Below are 15,918 nucleotides of genomic sequence, written 5' to 3'. Positions count from 1 at the left end.
CACCCACCTCTATCCAGGTCTAGTAAGGTTAGCATCCAAACTGCCTAAGCTCCCCCAAAGCCAGTACGTGCAGTAGGATCAAAAACCCATTGCCATTGTTCTTGAGTTCTCAATAGCAGGACTGCTTCTTAAAATGCTAACTGCATCTTAAAAACCTAAGCTGTGGTGTTGCTAGAGCAAATACAGTCCAGCCTGCCTGCTCTGCCCAGTCCATCATGGTGGACCTGTTTGCTGCCTCTGAGAGCCATGTACAATGCCCCATTTTCAGGCACACAGCAGGTCTATGTTGACATTAAGCAAGCTGTAGCAGTCTGCTCACAAACCCCACTCAAATGATCTGTAGCTGGACCTCCTGAAAGAGTAGGAGCCATTTGTGCTGGTAAACCACCAGGAAGCCACCATTTCTTAAAAGAAGCCATGCAGTTTTTACTGTGCACCATAGTGCCTTGCTCGTTGCAAGTCAATCTTTAAAAAATTTTTTTGTGGCTACCAAGAAACTGTGTTAATCTGTTCTTTTGTGTCTAGAATTCCTTTTTAAGCTCTCAGGTTTTAAGTGGATTTTAATTGGCCATGTTGGTGTACTAATTTGTTTTGAAAGTTAAAATCTTCCTTTTTATTTAAACAGAAAAGGGGAGGTGGATTCCCCTCTGTATGTTGTGAATACCATTGGTTAATAAAGAAAATGGCTTGACCTGATAGGGTAGAACAGAGCTAGGCAGGGAAAACTAAACTGACAAAGTCAGAGAGAAGCCATGAAGCCACTGCCAGAGACAGATGCCAAACCTTGCTGGTAAGCCACAACCACATGGCAATACAGAGATTAATGGAAATGGGTTAATTTAAGATGTAAAAGCTAGCCAATGAAAAGTTAGAGCCAATAGGCCAAGCAGTAATTTAATTAATACAGTTTCTGTGTGGTCATTTCGGGAGTCCTGGCGGCCAAGAAACAAACAAGCCTCCTTCTACTACAAATATCTTTATACACATCTTAACCTTTTCCCCCTAAAATCTCTTCTTGTAACTTCTAGGAAACAGGGTTTCCTGGTAGCATTAAGAACTCTTATAAACATCTGTTGATAGATATTAGCACATTTCCACTTATTTAAAAACTCTAAAATAAGGAAATACATTTAACTTTTTATTTTAAAATACTGAATATCCTTAACAATGTTAAAAACAAACCAAAAAAAAATAAAGAAAAATAGGTATATTAACACTAATCACTCAGGTAAGATTTTCTTAAAGTCCATCCTTAGAGCCAGGCATGGTGGCACACATCTTTAATCCAGAAGCAGAGACAGAGGCAGGCAGAGCTCTGAGTTCAAGGCCAGCATGATCTACACATTGAGAACCAGGACAGCCAGTGCTACATAGAGAACCCTGTTTAGAAAGAAATGAAATAAAACAAACAAACAAACAAATCCATCATTGTTAAGTAATATCTACAAGACTTAACAAACCATAAACTGCCTATTTTAAAAAACATTCTTGCCAGGTATGGTGATGCACACCTTTAACCAGCACCTAAGAGGCAGAGACATAGTGAGTTCAGGCCAGCCAACACTACATAGTAAAACTGTTTAAATAAATAAGTAAATACTTGTAGAGCCAGGAGCAGTAACACACTCTTATAATTCCAGCACTTGGGTGATGGAGGTAGGAGGCCTTGGCTACATAGACAGTTTGATGACAAACCACCATCACCAACAAACATATCTTGGCAGTTCACTGTAATGGGATAAGGGGAGAGCAGAAAGGAAGACAAAGCTTTCCTGGGGTTTCGTTCTTGCTCTGGCTGCTGAACAAGCATCCAGACATAAGACAGATCATGGCGGCACACATCACCATCATAAGAGCCTAATTTCCTATGCACTCTGAGGCCTGAGCAAAGAAGAGAAAGCTGCAGTCAGCTCACAACAGTGGCCCCAACATTCTAGTGTGAACGTGTGTGAGCCAGATCCTATCTCGTGGCACAATGTGCAAGGTGGCGACTAAATGGGTTAACACGGTACCTACTCTAGCAATGAGACAGTCAGAGACAGTCAAATCACTACTGAAAGTCATTTGTCTGTATATAAAAAAGACAAACGGAATATAGGGCAACAGAAAGACAACAGATTTCATTTCGTTCATCATCATTTTTATAGCTAATAAACAATTTTTTGTATTTATCTTCATTCTTAAGGTTTACTTTAGCATTTTTTATGAGTATTAGGAAAAGTCCCCAAAACAATATGTTTCAGTACAATTTTGACTGAAATATAAAATCAAATTGCCAAGGGCAAGTAAGGCTGCAACAAAATTTAAGACTCTACATTATAATAAGCACTATTTTTAATTATGAAGGAAAAAATATTATTATTATATCTACAGCTGACATTCTATTTAAATAATAAAAATAAAATAACAGTAACAATAAACCTCTCTTGTTTATAGTCTACCAGACATAAGCCCTTTCTGATCATGCTGGCAGGTAATTTTACCTCTTCATGTCGAACACAATTCTAGACCAGTTCATCTGCTACAAGGAAGGGCTTCTGTATTATCCTGGTTTTAGTGCAGGCTTTTAAGAGGCTAAATACAATTAAGAATTCAACTTTGAAATGATGATATCTACAGAATTTTTTTTTAAAAAAATCTGAATAAAGTACTAGGAAAATTCATTAGCATGCCAGTGTGTTTTTGAGTTAACATTCCCAAAGTCTGCTACAAAATCATGGAAACTACTATCTACTTTGTTTTTACCAACAATGCTGAAAGAAAAAAAAACATTGATTCTGCTCAAAAATTTATCATGAAAAGAAAGTAACAAAGGTATACAAAAGTCCTAAGAATTCCTTTTGAAAGAAAATTTTAGACAATAGTGCTCTGGCCTTTTAAGGAAATTGATGGAGGAAGGTCATTGGCTAATAAAGGCACTGCTCTGGCCCATTTTATTGGTTAGGACATAGGTAGGTGGAGTAAACAGATCAGAACGCTGGGAGAAAGAGGAAGTGAGGTCAGACTCCACAGCTCTGCTCTCCTGAGCAGACGCCTCAGCAGAGACGCCATGCCCCGCTCCTGGGATGAAGCTCCGACCCAGGATGGACATAGGCTAGAATCTTCCTGGTAAGCGCACCTTGGGGTGCCATACACAAATGATTAGAAATGAGCTAAATTAATATGTGAGAATTAGCCTAGAAGAGAATGGGCCAAACAGTGATTAAAAGAATACAGTTTGTGTGTTGTTATTTCGGAGCATAAGCTAGCTGGGCAGGCGGCTGGGGTGTTGGGGACGCAGCCCCACCGCCGCTCTTATTACTACAGGAAATGAAAGGGGGAAAATGAATACAGGAATACCTAGGCAACACATGAAGTAAAACAACGCTGGCAGAGTCCAGTGGAGAAGCTGAGAAAAAAACAATACTTGAATAAAACCAATTAAAAACCAACAGAAGCACTGAAGGAAGCAAGTAAACCACTGGTGATGAGCACAAATGCACATATACATAAAACAGAGACTAAAAATGCCCAAACACAAACATGTCTGCAAATGGCAATGCACAAGGAAGGGGAAGGCACTGTGGATAGCTGGCACTATTCTAAAACTTCTCTTTCTCTGTAATCAGACATTTTTGTCAAAGACCACCTTCTCCTGCCTGCCTGATACCAAATTCCCAGCAGCCACTTCCAAAATTACCACACAGTGGCTTATTATTATTTATAAAAGCTTGGCGAATAGCTCAGGCTTGTTACTAGCTAACTCTTACACTTAAATTAACCCATATTTCTATGTATGCTTTGCCATGTGGCTTGGTACCTTTTCTTAGTACTGCATGCCTATCTTGGTCTCTCTGCATCCACCCTTCTCCTTCCTATCATCATCCTTAGTTTGGTTGCCCTGCCTATATTTCCATCCTGGTTACTGCCAATCAGTACTTTATTAAACCAATTTCAGTGATAAATCTTTAATGTATTATTCCGCAGAATTTCCCCCTTTGTGCCTAATTAGAAAGGAAGGTTTAACTTTAATATAGTAATTATATGTTTCTATACATTGTGATTATGCATTGCTCCCACTGGTTAATTAAAAAAAAAGCTGTTTGATCAATAGCTATGCAGGATAGGGTTAGGCAGAACAATCAAACTGAGGACACAGATGAGGAGGGGCAGAGTGGAGACATGAGAACCCAGTAAAAACCACAGCCACATGGCAATACATAGATTAACAGACATGGGCTAATTTAAATGTAAGAGCTAGTTTGTAATAAGCCTGAGCAGTAGGCCAAATTGTGTGATTACTTGGGACCCTGTGGTCAGGATATAAAAGCTCCGCCTCCATTTACATATGGCATCCAACATGGGGTTGAAATTTCCACATAAAACTTGACAGAGCTTACAAAAGGATTTTAGACACACAGGAAAGGATTTAAGCATGCTTCTTGGTAGCTGCATTTTCCTGGCATGTTTCCTGGTGGTGAGCACATGAACAGCTCCTTTAAGATGGCTTCCTTGCTCAGTGCTGGCAGCACAGATGGCTCCTTAAGGAGGTTCTGCTATGGAGCACTTGAATGGGGTTGGTTAGTACTGGCTTCCCAGTGTTGGGGCAGTGAGCGTGACTCTCGCTGGTATCCCCACCATGGGACTAGAACTGAGGAGGATGAGCCAACTACTAGGCACTAGCGCCATTCACTAAGTTGAGCAGCACAGACAGCTAATACAGCAGTTTTAAGATCTGTCTCATATGATTAAAAAACAATACAGATATACAATAGGAACAGATTCAGATAAAAAGGTCTCTAAACAGGTTCTACTGTGGGTTTTTTTTGTTGTTGTGGGTTTTTTTTGTTGTTGTCGGTTTTTGTTGTTGTTTTGTTTTTTTCAAGACAGGGTTTCTCTGAAGCTTTGGAGCCTGTCCTGGAACTAGCCCTTGTAGACCAGGCTGGTTTCAAACTCACAAGAGATCTGCCTGCCACTGCCTCCCTAGTGCTGGGATTAAAGGCATGCGCCACCACCACCTGGCTTAAGAAAGAAAGAGAAGGGTAGAAACAGTAATAGACTAAAAAAAGATTTAAAAATAATAAAATTCTTAAAAAGGAAATAAAATAATAAAAAATATACAATAGCCACGTAAAGACGGAAAATATACAAAGAATCTGTATTATGTGTATTATGTTTTCTTTGGATTTTTTGACTGTTAATGAGTTAAGTACTGAGAGACTTTTATAATTTTAAAAGCTACTAAATTAAAGCAACCTATATATTTTTAAAATGTTACTTTGGGAAAGAGAGGTTTTGCTTTTGTTTCCACAGGAAACAAGAAACTGTGGATTCCTTCCAGGTTAATATGGTTTAACTGAGGAAAATGCCCTGAAAAGTCTTTGATGGGAACAGCTAGCCCAGATGGTCCAATGTTTCCTAGCACCTCTGTTTCTGTTTCTTCTGAGTTCTACATCCAGAACAGCTTCACGGCTGCTCTTGATCATAATTCTAAATTTTCGCAGGGTCCCTCAAAGATCACCAGCGCCCACTAATCAGCAAGTAGTAGTCTAGAGAACTATGCTCGAATTCCCCAAATAATGTTTATGAATGTTTGTTTTCACTTAATGGGGGTTGGTTACAAATTGCTATTGGTCATAGTCAATCTTTCTACAGAAGAAAGGGGATATGATATAAAAATGGGAGAAAAGGGCAGATTATTGAATTTACTTTAATCTAAAAAACATCTGTTAGTCTCAAAATACTTCACACTGGTTTGGATTCAAGTCTGTTATTCCAAAGCTCCATAAACCATCTTCTGATAGATAATGTTTCTTCCAAATTACAAGCAGCAAAAAGAAAAGAAATTCCTAGCCACTAAAAAACAAACTTACAGGAAAGATTAGGAACAAAACAAGAAAATAAACACAAAAAGTCATATACTAGAAGCAAAATCTAACATTCTCTAAATAATAATATGTTCATGGACTTCTATGTATTACAAGGGGAAAAATTCTGATTAGGTTACAAAATCAACAAGTTATAACTTTTCCAAGTAAATGCCAACAAAACAAAACACAAACAGACAATAAAACTGCAATGACTAAGACATATTAACATACAAAATAGAGCTTGGCAGTGGAGGTGCACACCTTTAATCCCAGCACTCGGGAGGCAGAGGCAGACGGATCTCTGAGTTCGAGGCTAGCTGGTCTACAGAGAGTTCCTGGACAGCCAGGACTACAGAGAAACCCTGTCTCAAACAACAGCCTCCTGCACAAAAGCACAAAATGCCAGGCCTAGATATGTTAGGCTGACTCAGTGGGACAGAGACTTAAGTCAAACATGTAAAGGGGGTTAGCACTATCATAGCTCACCAAGGCTAACATGAGGGAGGGTGAGCAGAGCACGGAGTGCACGCCTGAGGACAGAGCTCAGGAGCCACAGGAAAAGCAGAAGCCACTGACCAATATGAGCAAACGCCGCATCATACATTAGTTCCCATGCTCTACCTCCCCCGTCAGACACAAGTTCAGGCCCTTGCCCTGTTGCTCTTGTCTATACTCCACACTCTAAATGGATCTCCCATGAACTAAGAAACCAACAAACAGTTGCTTAGAAATGAAGATGTAATCATGACTTTTATGAGCTAACTGACAAAACAAAAATACATTAAGCAAATAAAGTCAAAGGTGAGGTGGGCAGAAGCACCACACACAGGTCAGCTAACTCTCTGTCCGCCCCTAAAGCTTAATATGCAATAAAGAACACACCATCCTAAAATCTGGAAGCCTGGAGCCAGATTCATCAGTATCAGTAACACGTGCACATGTAAAAATAACTTTGAAGATGTGAGAACTAGCAGGAATGACGTCAGTTCCCTAGGGCGGCCAGAGACAAGACTGTAGATTTAAGTTCCTCTGCGGTCAGGCACAATAAGTGGAAGACAGCCGTAGGTGTAACTACTCGGAAAGCTGAGGCAAATAGGGAGACTCCTGTCTCCAGAACATAACAAACAAAAAGACTTAATGTTACTGTAAAATAAATAAACAAAAAGCAACCATTTGAAAAATAAAAGAGGATTTTAATAGATAATAAAAAGTTATTTTGCTCAAAACCAGGATGTTACTGAACCTGAACTAGGAAACAGAAACCAATGTATTATGACATAAACCCAACTAACATACTTCAAATCTGTCCATAAAGAACGCTTTTGCAGGAATGGCTGGGGAAACTGTTCAGCAGTTTGAAAAACGAACACACACCTGGAGCTCGCCTACTGTTTAGAACAGAAGTGTTCTGATGGGCTAGATATTTAACTTTGGAAGGAGACAACTATTAGAAATTTCAATTCATATTTTTTAAAAAATATAATTATTTGACAGAAAGGGCTAAAAATGGGAAAGAAGAGAACAAAGAAAGGGAAGACTGAAAAGAGAGAAAATTGAGGGACTGCAAAGGTAAGCACAAAGCTTCCAGATGTGGAGAGCCGTTAGCTCAGCGTGCAGATGACATCTAACAACCAGTAACAGAGACAAATCACCGGACGGTGCAGGCAGAGGTGACAGGTAATCTACTCGATATAAAAGTGGGTGAAACACTGACTGGCTCACTAGATAAAGTGTTGGGGACTGTGGACCCCCAGACCCTCAATTTCCTGTGACCCCCTTGCCTGCTGGAGTAAACAACTTGTTTTCCAATGCTTGCAGCTGCTCTGAGCACAAGACCCTCAGGAGTTCCTGATGGCAGGGGAGTGGTTTCTGGTCAGTTTGGCTGGGGCGTGGCTATCAGTTAAGGATCCCTATATAAGCTGCCCTGGAACACAACAAAGGGGGCATTCTTGTTTCAAGGATGACTTGGGTCTCTGTCTGTGTCAATCTCCAGGCCCTTGCCCATCCAGTCGGCTCCTGTCCAATCCCGTAGTACAGGCAGTGAGCTACAGGTATAGGACCGAAGTAGACGTAGTACAGGTGCTATAGGACTGTAGTACACACATAGTAGTAGGGATGCTTTACAGTAAAGTGTTTGCTGCACAAGCCTGAGAACCCGTACAGATGTGGTTACATGTGTCTATAATCCTGGTGCTACAGTGAGGTAGTAGTGGAGACAGGAGAACCACCGGAAGCTCCACGGAGAGCTTTGCTGTATACAGCGGTGAAGAATACAGGCCAAACTACACACACACACACACACACACACACACACTCACACATGTGCACATGCTCTAGTGCACATGCACATACACACATCCAAACAAAATGGGGCAATTCTAAGATTACGTCGTCAGTATTTTCTGAATGAGGGAGAGTTTAAACATTAGTCTATAAGTGACCTCTAATATGAAACCAAGGACTTTTACAAAACAAGGAAGTGAGAATTCCAGTCTTTCATAGTTCTAATTTATGATCCCACATTTAACCACTAAGCTAAACACCACTACACATGATATAGATATTTTTTGATGGCTTGTCACTTTATATACTTATATGAACTTTATTGATTTGAGCTCATTGATTGATTCACCTAGTCTACCTAGCCAGCTTGCTCCAGGATCCTTGCTCTGGCTCGATAGTGCTGGGATCACAGTAAGGCCTCCACTCCCACCCAGCATTTGAGGGTGCTAGGGATCCAAACACTGGTTCTTATGTTTGCAAGGCCAGTAACTGATCTAGTGAGGCATCTCCACAGCTTTGATTTTTTTTCTTTTTATTAAATTGATTTTCTACACTATTCACAAAACATAGTTTACTGATAAGTGAGGCTTGCAGATTTTAAAGATATACTATTAATGTCAATTATCATGAAAAGTAAGCCATGCACAAGCCAGCCAATGCAGAACTCAGCCCCGTGTGCTCTCTGTGGGCAGCAAAGGGGTAAACATCTGTGCTTCCTCTTAGAGCCCAGCCCAGAACTTAGCTGTCCCCAGCCCTTGCACACAATGGGCTCCTCCAGTCAGGTCTGCTCACGGTCCCATCTACTTAGTCAGTGACATTTTGGAGATCAGTTCTATACTTATCACATGGAATAGTAAGAGAAGTCTGAAATATCACAACAATTTCTGCCAGAGGACAAGGTATCATGCTTATCTGAAAATCTGATTTTAAACTGTTGCAAAGCAGGCTATTGGAAAGTATCATCTATCTACTCCAGTAATACGGATGATGATTAAAACGAGAGCTGAACTCATATTTATTAGTAAGTTTTGTTCTTTCACAATTTCAGACCTGTATACTACGTAGTCTGGTCATTCTCCGTCCGCCTTCTATTTCTCTCCCACCACAACCACTCCTGTCCCCTGCCTGTAATCTCTTCTACTATTGACTAGTTTGGGTTTTATTTAGTACCCCCCAGAGTTTAATTAGGGCTGCCTCTGTGACTTCTAATTACATTTAACAGCTAAAGTTGAAGTTAAAATGTTCACTATAATGGCAAAAGAAAATTATTTTGTCACTGTGAGTCAATGAAGCTTATAATTTTTTAACACACCCATCTCAAATTCCCTTTAACAACAAAAGTATCACATTAAAAGTGACTTTGACTATCTTTGATGCAATTTAATATGATTATATTGGAGACATTCTATTGACCTAGAAGAACACATAAAGATTTATTTTAGGAAGATGAAAAAAAAAGAAATAAAGAATATGCATGTAAGTCTTATAACTATATAAAAAACTACTCAAAAATATATGAAGTAATCTAATAGATACCCACAACAGGCAGGGCTCACACACACACACACACACACACACACACACACACACACACACAATGTATGCATGTATGTATATACACCCACACACTATGTATGCATGTATACACACACACACACACACACACACACACACACACACACACTTATATAAATACCAATACCTACCAGGCTCCAACTTGATGATTTTCACTGCAGCTAATTCTCCTGTATGTACATTTCTGGCCTAAAAATGAAAAATTCAAGTTCGTTAGGTGTATAAATATTACAAGATACTATCCTTAAAAATTGCTTATCAACCATGCTTTTAACAAAATAAAACCCCAAATCTTTTTCCAGTAAAATGGATATACTCATTTTCTCATTAAAGAAAAATATAAAAAGCCGGGCGGTGGTGGCACACGCCTTTAATCCCAGAACTCAGGAGGCAAAGGTGGGTGGATCTCCATGAGTTCGAGGCCAGCCTGGTCTGCAAGAGCTAGTGCCACTCAGGACAGGCTCCAAAGCTACACAGAGAAACCCTGTCTTGAAAAAAAAAAAACAATAAATAAATAAATAAGACACAAAAGTCTTTTTAAAAGTTACTTTAGTTCCACTTCTCAAAACAGCTACTGTTTAGTATATTTCCTATAATATTTTTCTGTATATGTGAGTTATTTTCTTAGTATTATTTCTCAGAAAAAAACTAGAGCTAAATGGGGGAAATAATTCCAGTGTTCTATTGCACAATACAGTGACTACAGATAATTATGTGTGTACATTAAATAGATTTTGTTTCCACAAAGAAATGACAAACGTTTCAAGTGACAGGTAGGCTCACCCTAACTGTGCACATGCAGCGTACCCATCTGTCAGTCCTGCCCTCATAAGTATGCACGATTATCATGTGCTGGCATACACAATGAACAAATAAGCTGGGCACCGTGCCACAAGCTGTAGCCTCACTACGGAGGCAGAAATGATCACTTGAACTCAGGATCTGAGACCAAGCTGGCAGTACAGAGTGATAAATTTTACAATGAATGAATAAGCAAATGAAATTTCCATACAGCCAAAACCACAAAAACAGAACCTTCATATTTATTTTATGCTATAATCATAACCATGAGCCACTAAACGAAAAATAAATCTAAACGATTCATGTCTAAGTACCCAGAGAAAAGCAAGCTTTCCCGTGCTTCCTCCTCCCCACGTATACAAGCATGTGACTGTATGTGCACACGTGTGATAGAAGATGATGATCTCGCGAGTTTTCTACAACACTCACAGTGCTGCCTAATTTCCGCCAACAGGATCATAGTTTACCAACTCACTACTGTTGTCCATCGAGGATTTTAACAAAAGGAGTAAATATATATCATAACTATGTCTTCCCATAGCTTTGATGATTATTTCCTTCACACAAATCCATAGTAGAAAAATCACAATTTTATAATGATCGTGGACAAACTACAAATAGTGCTACAGTGAAGATCCTTGCAAATATTTTAGCATGCATCGGGTTATCAATAAAGTCACTTAGGCATGGAATTCTTAGCGCAAAAGAAATGTGGCTTAAAATGTCTACGCTCCCACACTGCTCTAAGAACTGTTCGACACAGGATTGAAAGAGGAAAGAATCTGAGAAACAGAGCCATAAAACATACTTTGTTCTTATGCGTCATGTGGTATCTAACATACATGCTGATGTGAAAAATGGAACTTATACTCATCACTTTGGATGATATATGCATTCTACCAAGACCTAGTGTACATACAAACTTTTATTGCTTTAAAAATATACTTTCTACCTGCTATACATAGGTTGCTATTCTAAAATAGTTCATGTAATAGTCCATTTTCAGTTCCTACTATATCATAGATGTTATATGTCTTTATTGATTCTAAACATCTTTGGACTAAATTATTTCTTCTAAATGGTTTCTAAGAGAACAGAATTTCCTGTCAAAGCTGTTTATATAAACTGTTAAAACAGCATAAGAACATTATATTCTTATCATTAATATCAGACCTCATTTTCACTGTGACCAGTTGCATTCTGTATGTGAAAATGAATTACTGATAACACTTTTACCTATTATATTAGATTTAAATGTCAACTTTTGGTATAAAAATAAGTACTAAACAATAAAAGAAGCTGAATCGGACAAATCATATCATCAGAGAAATAAGAAAAAGAAAAGGGACTCAAAGAACAAAGATGCAGGGAGGAGAATGCTAGCAGAGACGCCTTCAGAATGAGCCAGAGGCTGAGACTATATGGTGGAAAGATGGGAAAGACAGACAAACAGAAGGGAAGACAATTATTATCTTCAACGTCGAAGGTCCTCCTGAGGTGATGAGAACATTTCCCCATTTATTGCCCTGTCTGTAGCCACCCTCCTCAAACCAGGAACACAGTTAGAAAACAGCAGCAGAGACTCTCACAACATTCCCACTGCCGCATTCTGTCCTTGAAGGAAAGAACTATCCATTAACATCAGGGCTTGGAGCTCTCCTGGGTTCCAGGACGACTGGTTCCAATGACCCAAGTCTGTCCTCATGCAGCGAGAGCTGGGTACAGAACACATGGTAAGAGGTTACAGAGTGGTTCACTGGCCTCCCGAGCGTCTGATTCAGTGGATTATAAAATCTGTTTTAGAAGACAGAGTCCACACGATGATGGCAATTACACCTGCATTACTTTATGGTTTGTGGAGTGCTTCACATTATTTAATTCAATTAATTTAATCATAAAAAGTCAGCTCAGTAAAATCAAATGACTGTCCAAGGCCAAGCTGACGAAGGTAAAGGTCAGATTCACCAACAAACTGCGCACCATGGCAGGGGACAGGGCTTCTCTCCAGAGCAAGTGCTCTCTTCTCCTCTTTAAAGTATAACAGGCACTGGATAAAGTATTTAACTGTACAATACTCAACACTGGTGACTTTTACTGAAAAAAAAGAACCCACTAATATAATCATCTTTCACACTGAATTAATAGTTCCTATGAGGATTTTATTCATTCATTCATTTATTCATTCATTCATGTAAGTCTAGTGGGAATAGGAGCATGCTAGACAAGTACATTCCAGGCCCTTATAGTGATTTTTTAATGTCACAGAATTTGATTATTATGCGCTAAAATCTCTTAAAAAATCTTAAAAGCTTGCCGGGCGGTGGTGGCGCACGCCTTTAATCCCAGCACTCGAGAGGCAGAGGCAGGCGGATCTCTGTGAGTTCGAGACCGGCCTGGTCTACAAGAGCTAGTTCCAGGACAGGCTCCAAAACCACAGAGAAACCCTGTCTCGAAAAACCAAAAAAAAAAAAAAAAAAAAAAAAAATCTTAAAAGCTGAACTTAATCCACAGAAAATAGTCTTTTAAATAATCTGCAAACACACACACACACACACACACACACACACACACACAAACACATACCTTTTAACATGTGTAAAATTACCTTGCAGGATGAAATAAAATCAAGTTTAGACTAAATTCTTCTCTGATCCTCCTGTGGCAAACCAGCCCTTGCATGCCAGCACATTTCCTGACCTGCATTCTTTCTCTAAGAGAAACTTTTAAACTTTTCACTCGAATTCTATAGAAAACAGAAAACATCTACGGACGAGTTAAGTTTCCTTGCTGGGAAGAAGGGCTGAAGAATAGAGGCGAGATAGAGAACACCAGACAGTAACACATAGAACCACAAAGTAACATTCAGGCTGGTGTACTTAGGTAAGAAACAAGGCTGAGCACATGAGACCGTGGCTAACGGTCCAGTAGTGCTGGTATCTGACGGTGGGAAGTGTGTAGTCCCCAGGCCATGAGCCCCTGGAGGACTGGCACTTGGTAGGTGCTCGACCAGTGTGTGAATACGCAGAATGAAATACTCCGTCTCCTGACTAGGACACACTATGACACTGAATATACTGAATCACTTTGTTTTTGCTTATGGTGATTCATTATTTTTATTTCCACAAATTAAAAAGAAATTTGGGAAGAAAGGCTATAAAATTATTATGGAATGAAATTTTGCTGCAAAAAAATTAATAATCTGAGTCGTCCCATCTCAGCCTCCTAGGTGACTACTGCTGACAGTTCAGAGAGCAGGCTTCCAGGCTTTTGAGTAGGTTGACTTTTTTCAAGGTTTATTTTTATTATCTTTGTATGGGTGTTTTTCCTACATGTCTGTCTGTGCATCAGTCACATGCCTGGTGGTCAGAGAAGTCAGAAGAAGGATTCTGGGACTCAAACAGGTCCTCCTGAAGAACAGTCAATGCTCCTAAGTGTTGCACACCTCCGCAGCCCGCTAAGGGCTGAGCATCTCTGCAGCCTGGGTCAGGTTGGTTTTTAAGAGTGTGTATGCACAGACATGGACACTGAAATGTGTTTCTTACAAAGCAAAACAGTCTCAGCATAAGACCTAGCAATCTCTGCTTCTAGGCATGGACTCAATCAACTGGACTGACTTCTGCGTACAAAATGTTTACAGCAGTCAATCCATAATGAAATCAGACAAGCGACATTCATGATGTCACTCAACAGAAAAATGGATAACAGGTACATCCATTGGTATTAAAAAGATATGCACCAATAAGCCATGAACACAGATGGTAAGCTAAAGAAGCCATCCGAAGAAGCTATAAATATAAGCTATACATATAATCCCACCTATGTGATATGAAAAGGCAAAGCTTCATAAATGGTAAAAAAAAAAAAAAAAAAAAACAACTACAACCACAATCTCCATACCAAAACTAACCAAACCACCACAACAAAAGCCAAAGTAAAAACTGTTATCAGGTAGTTAGGACAAGAACTATATGGGTGACGTGCAGAGGATTCTTGGGGAGTCAAGGTGCTGAGAGTGAAGATGTTACACTAGAGGCACAATTCTAAGAGTAAACCTTTATATAAACTAAGGGATATAGAAACATAGCAATTGTGAGAAACTACCACACTAATGCAAGATGATAATGAAGGGTGAAGTTGTATATAGGTTAGGAATAGATAAATACAAATCTATGTAGTGTCTGATCGATTTTGCAAATATAAAACTGTACAAAAATTGGACTTCCCTCAGGGCAGGGAACCCTGACTGCTCTTCGGACTGGAGAGGGAGGGGGAGGGGAAGGGAGAGTAGGGAGTGGGGGAGGGAAAAGGGAGGAGGGGAGGAGGCAGAAATTTTTAATAAAAAAATATAAAAAAATTCTAATAAAACATTTAAAAATATTTTTTAAGGAATATATTTGCTCAGACACATTTTAAAGTCAATTTTTTAAGATTGGAATTGTATAAACTGACAACATGACTGCTCTGTGGTACGGATAAGGAGGAGACTTTCATTGTAGATATGAGAGAGGGAGAACAGCCAGAGGCGTCTAGAAGAGACCAGAGCAGACAGAGAAAGAAGTAGACTGAACATGGCCAGGGCTGTATGTTGAGAGGAGAAGAGCAGGGGATAGAGAATAGAGAAAACATAATGAGAGAGGCAGGAGCAGGGGTGGGAGCAAGAGAGAGCAAGAGACAGAGAGAGAGAGAGAGAGAGAGAGAGACAGACAGAGAGAGAGACAGACAGACAGAGAGAGAGAGAGAGAGAGAGAGAGAACCACCCATAGTGAAGTTAGCAGGGTTCTAAGGAGAACGAGTAGCTGGGGGAGGAAATCCACAAGCTGAAGGGAGTTTAGCATATGGGAGGAGGTGAGAAGGGCTAGGATGTCTGCATGGATTTTGATATACTGACAGGTGCCACAGGGAGCTGGGTCCCTTCTTCTAGAAGTTAGGGAAACTTAGTTTTGGTGGATGGAAACTAGTTTTCAAAGTTCTTGAGGAATGCTAGCTTTTATCTAACTGCCAGAAATCCTCCTATAGTCCAGGCTGAGCTCACTTCTGGATACATGGACTATCTTTTGGGGTTTGGGGAAGTGGAGTTTCCTTTGGACCTGATGAAAAAGCAAGGCCCAAGGACTCATGGGTATTTTCTCAGAAAGAAACAAGGCTTTGGAAAATTTGAAGACAACCACAGAACCAGAGAAAGGCAGATTCTAAAATTCGCTGCACTGTGTAGAAGCCCGAACAGATGTAGTTCCAGAAGTAAAGGTAAAGAGCCACACACTACAACTCCCGCTGTGAGGAACACTGGAATGTCCGTGTGCACTTGAAGACAGACTTCTGTCCTCTCCACAGAAGAACTGATGGGCAAATGTTCACACTCTGTAATTTTCCAGCTGAATTTTTAAAACAGAAAGCAGTACCAGGCTCTTTT

General features: G+C 39.8%; 1 protein-coding gene across 1 annotated transcript in view; it reads right to left on the bottom strand.

Annotated features, from left to right (window-relative positions):
- Nucleotides 1–15,918, bottom strand: part of Map4k5 (mitogen-activated protein kinase kinase kinase kinase 5) — a 90,323-nt gene that overhangs the window by 61,559 nt on the left and 12,846 nt on the right. Inside the window, exon 2 of the mRNA XM_041657928.1 lies at nucleotides 9,839–9,896. Within this exon, the coding sequence (XP_041513862.1) occupies nucleotides 9,839–9,896 (58 nt within the window). The remainder of the gene's footprint in view (nucleotides 1–9,838; nucleotides 9,897–15,918) is intronic.

Source organism: Microtus oregoni, unplaced genomic scaffold (assembly GCF_018167655.1).
Source record: "Microtus oregoni isolate MIOR12 unplaced genomic scaffold, Mior012 000009F_ref0000495, whole genome shotgun sequence".
Taxonomy (NCBI): Eukaryota; Metazoa; Chordata; class Mammalia; order Rodentia; family Cricetidae; genus Microtus; species Microtus oregoni.
Note: the sequence above shows the minus strand (reverse complement) of the source record. Positions and strands in the feature narration are given on the sequence as shown.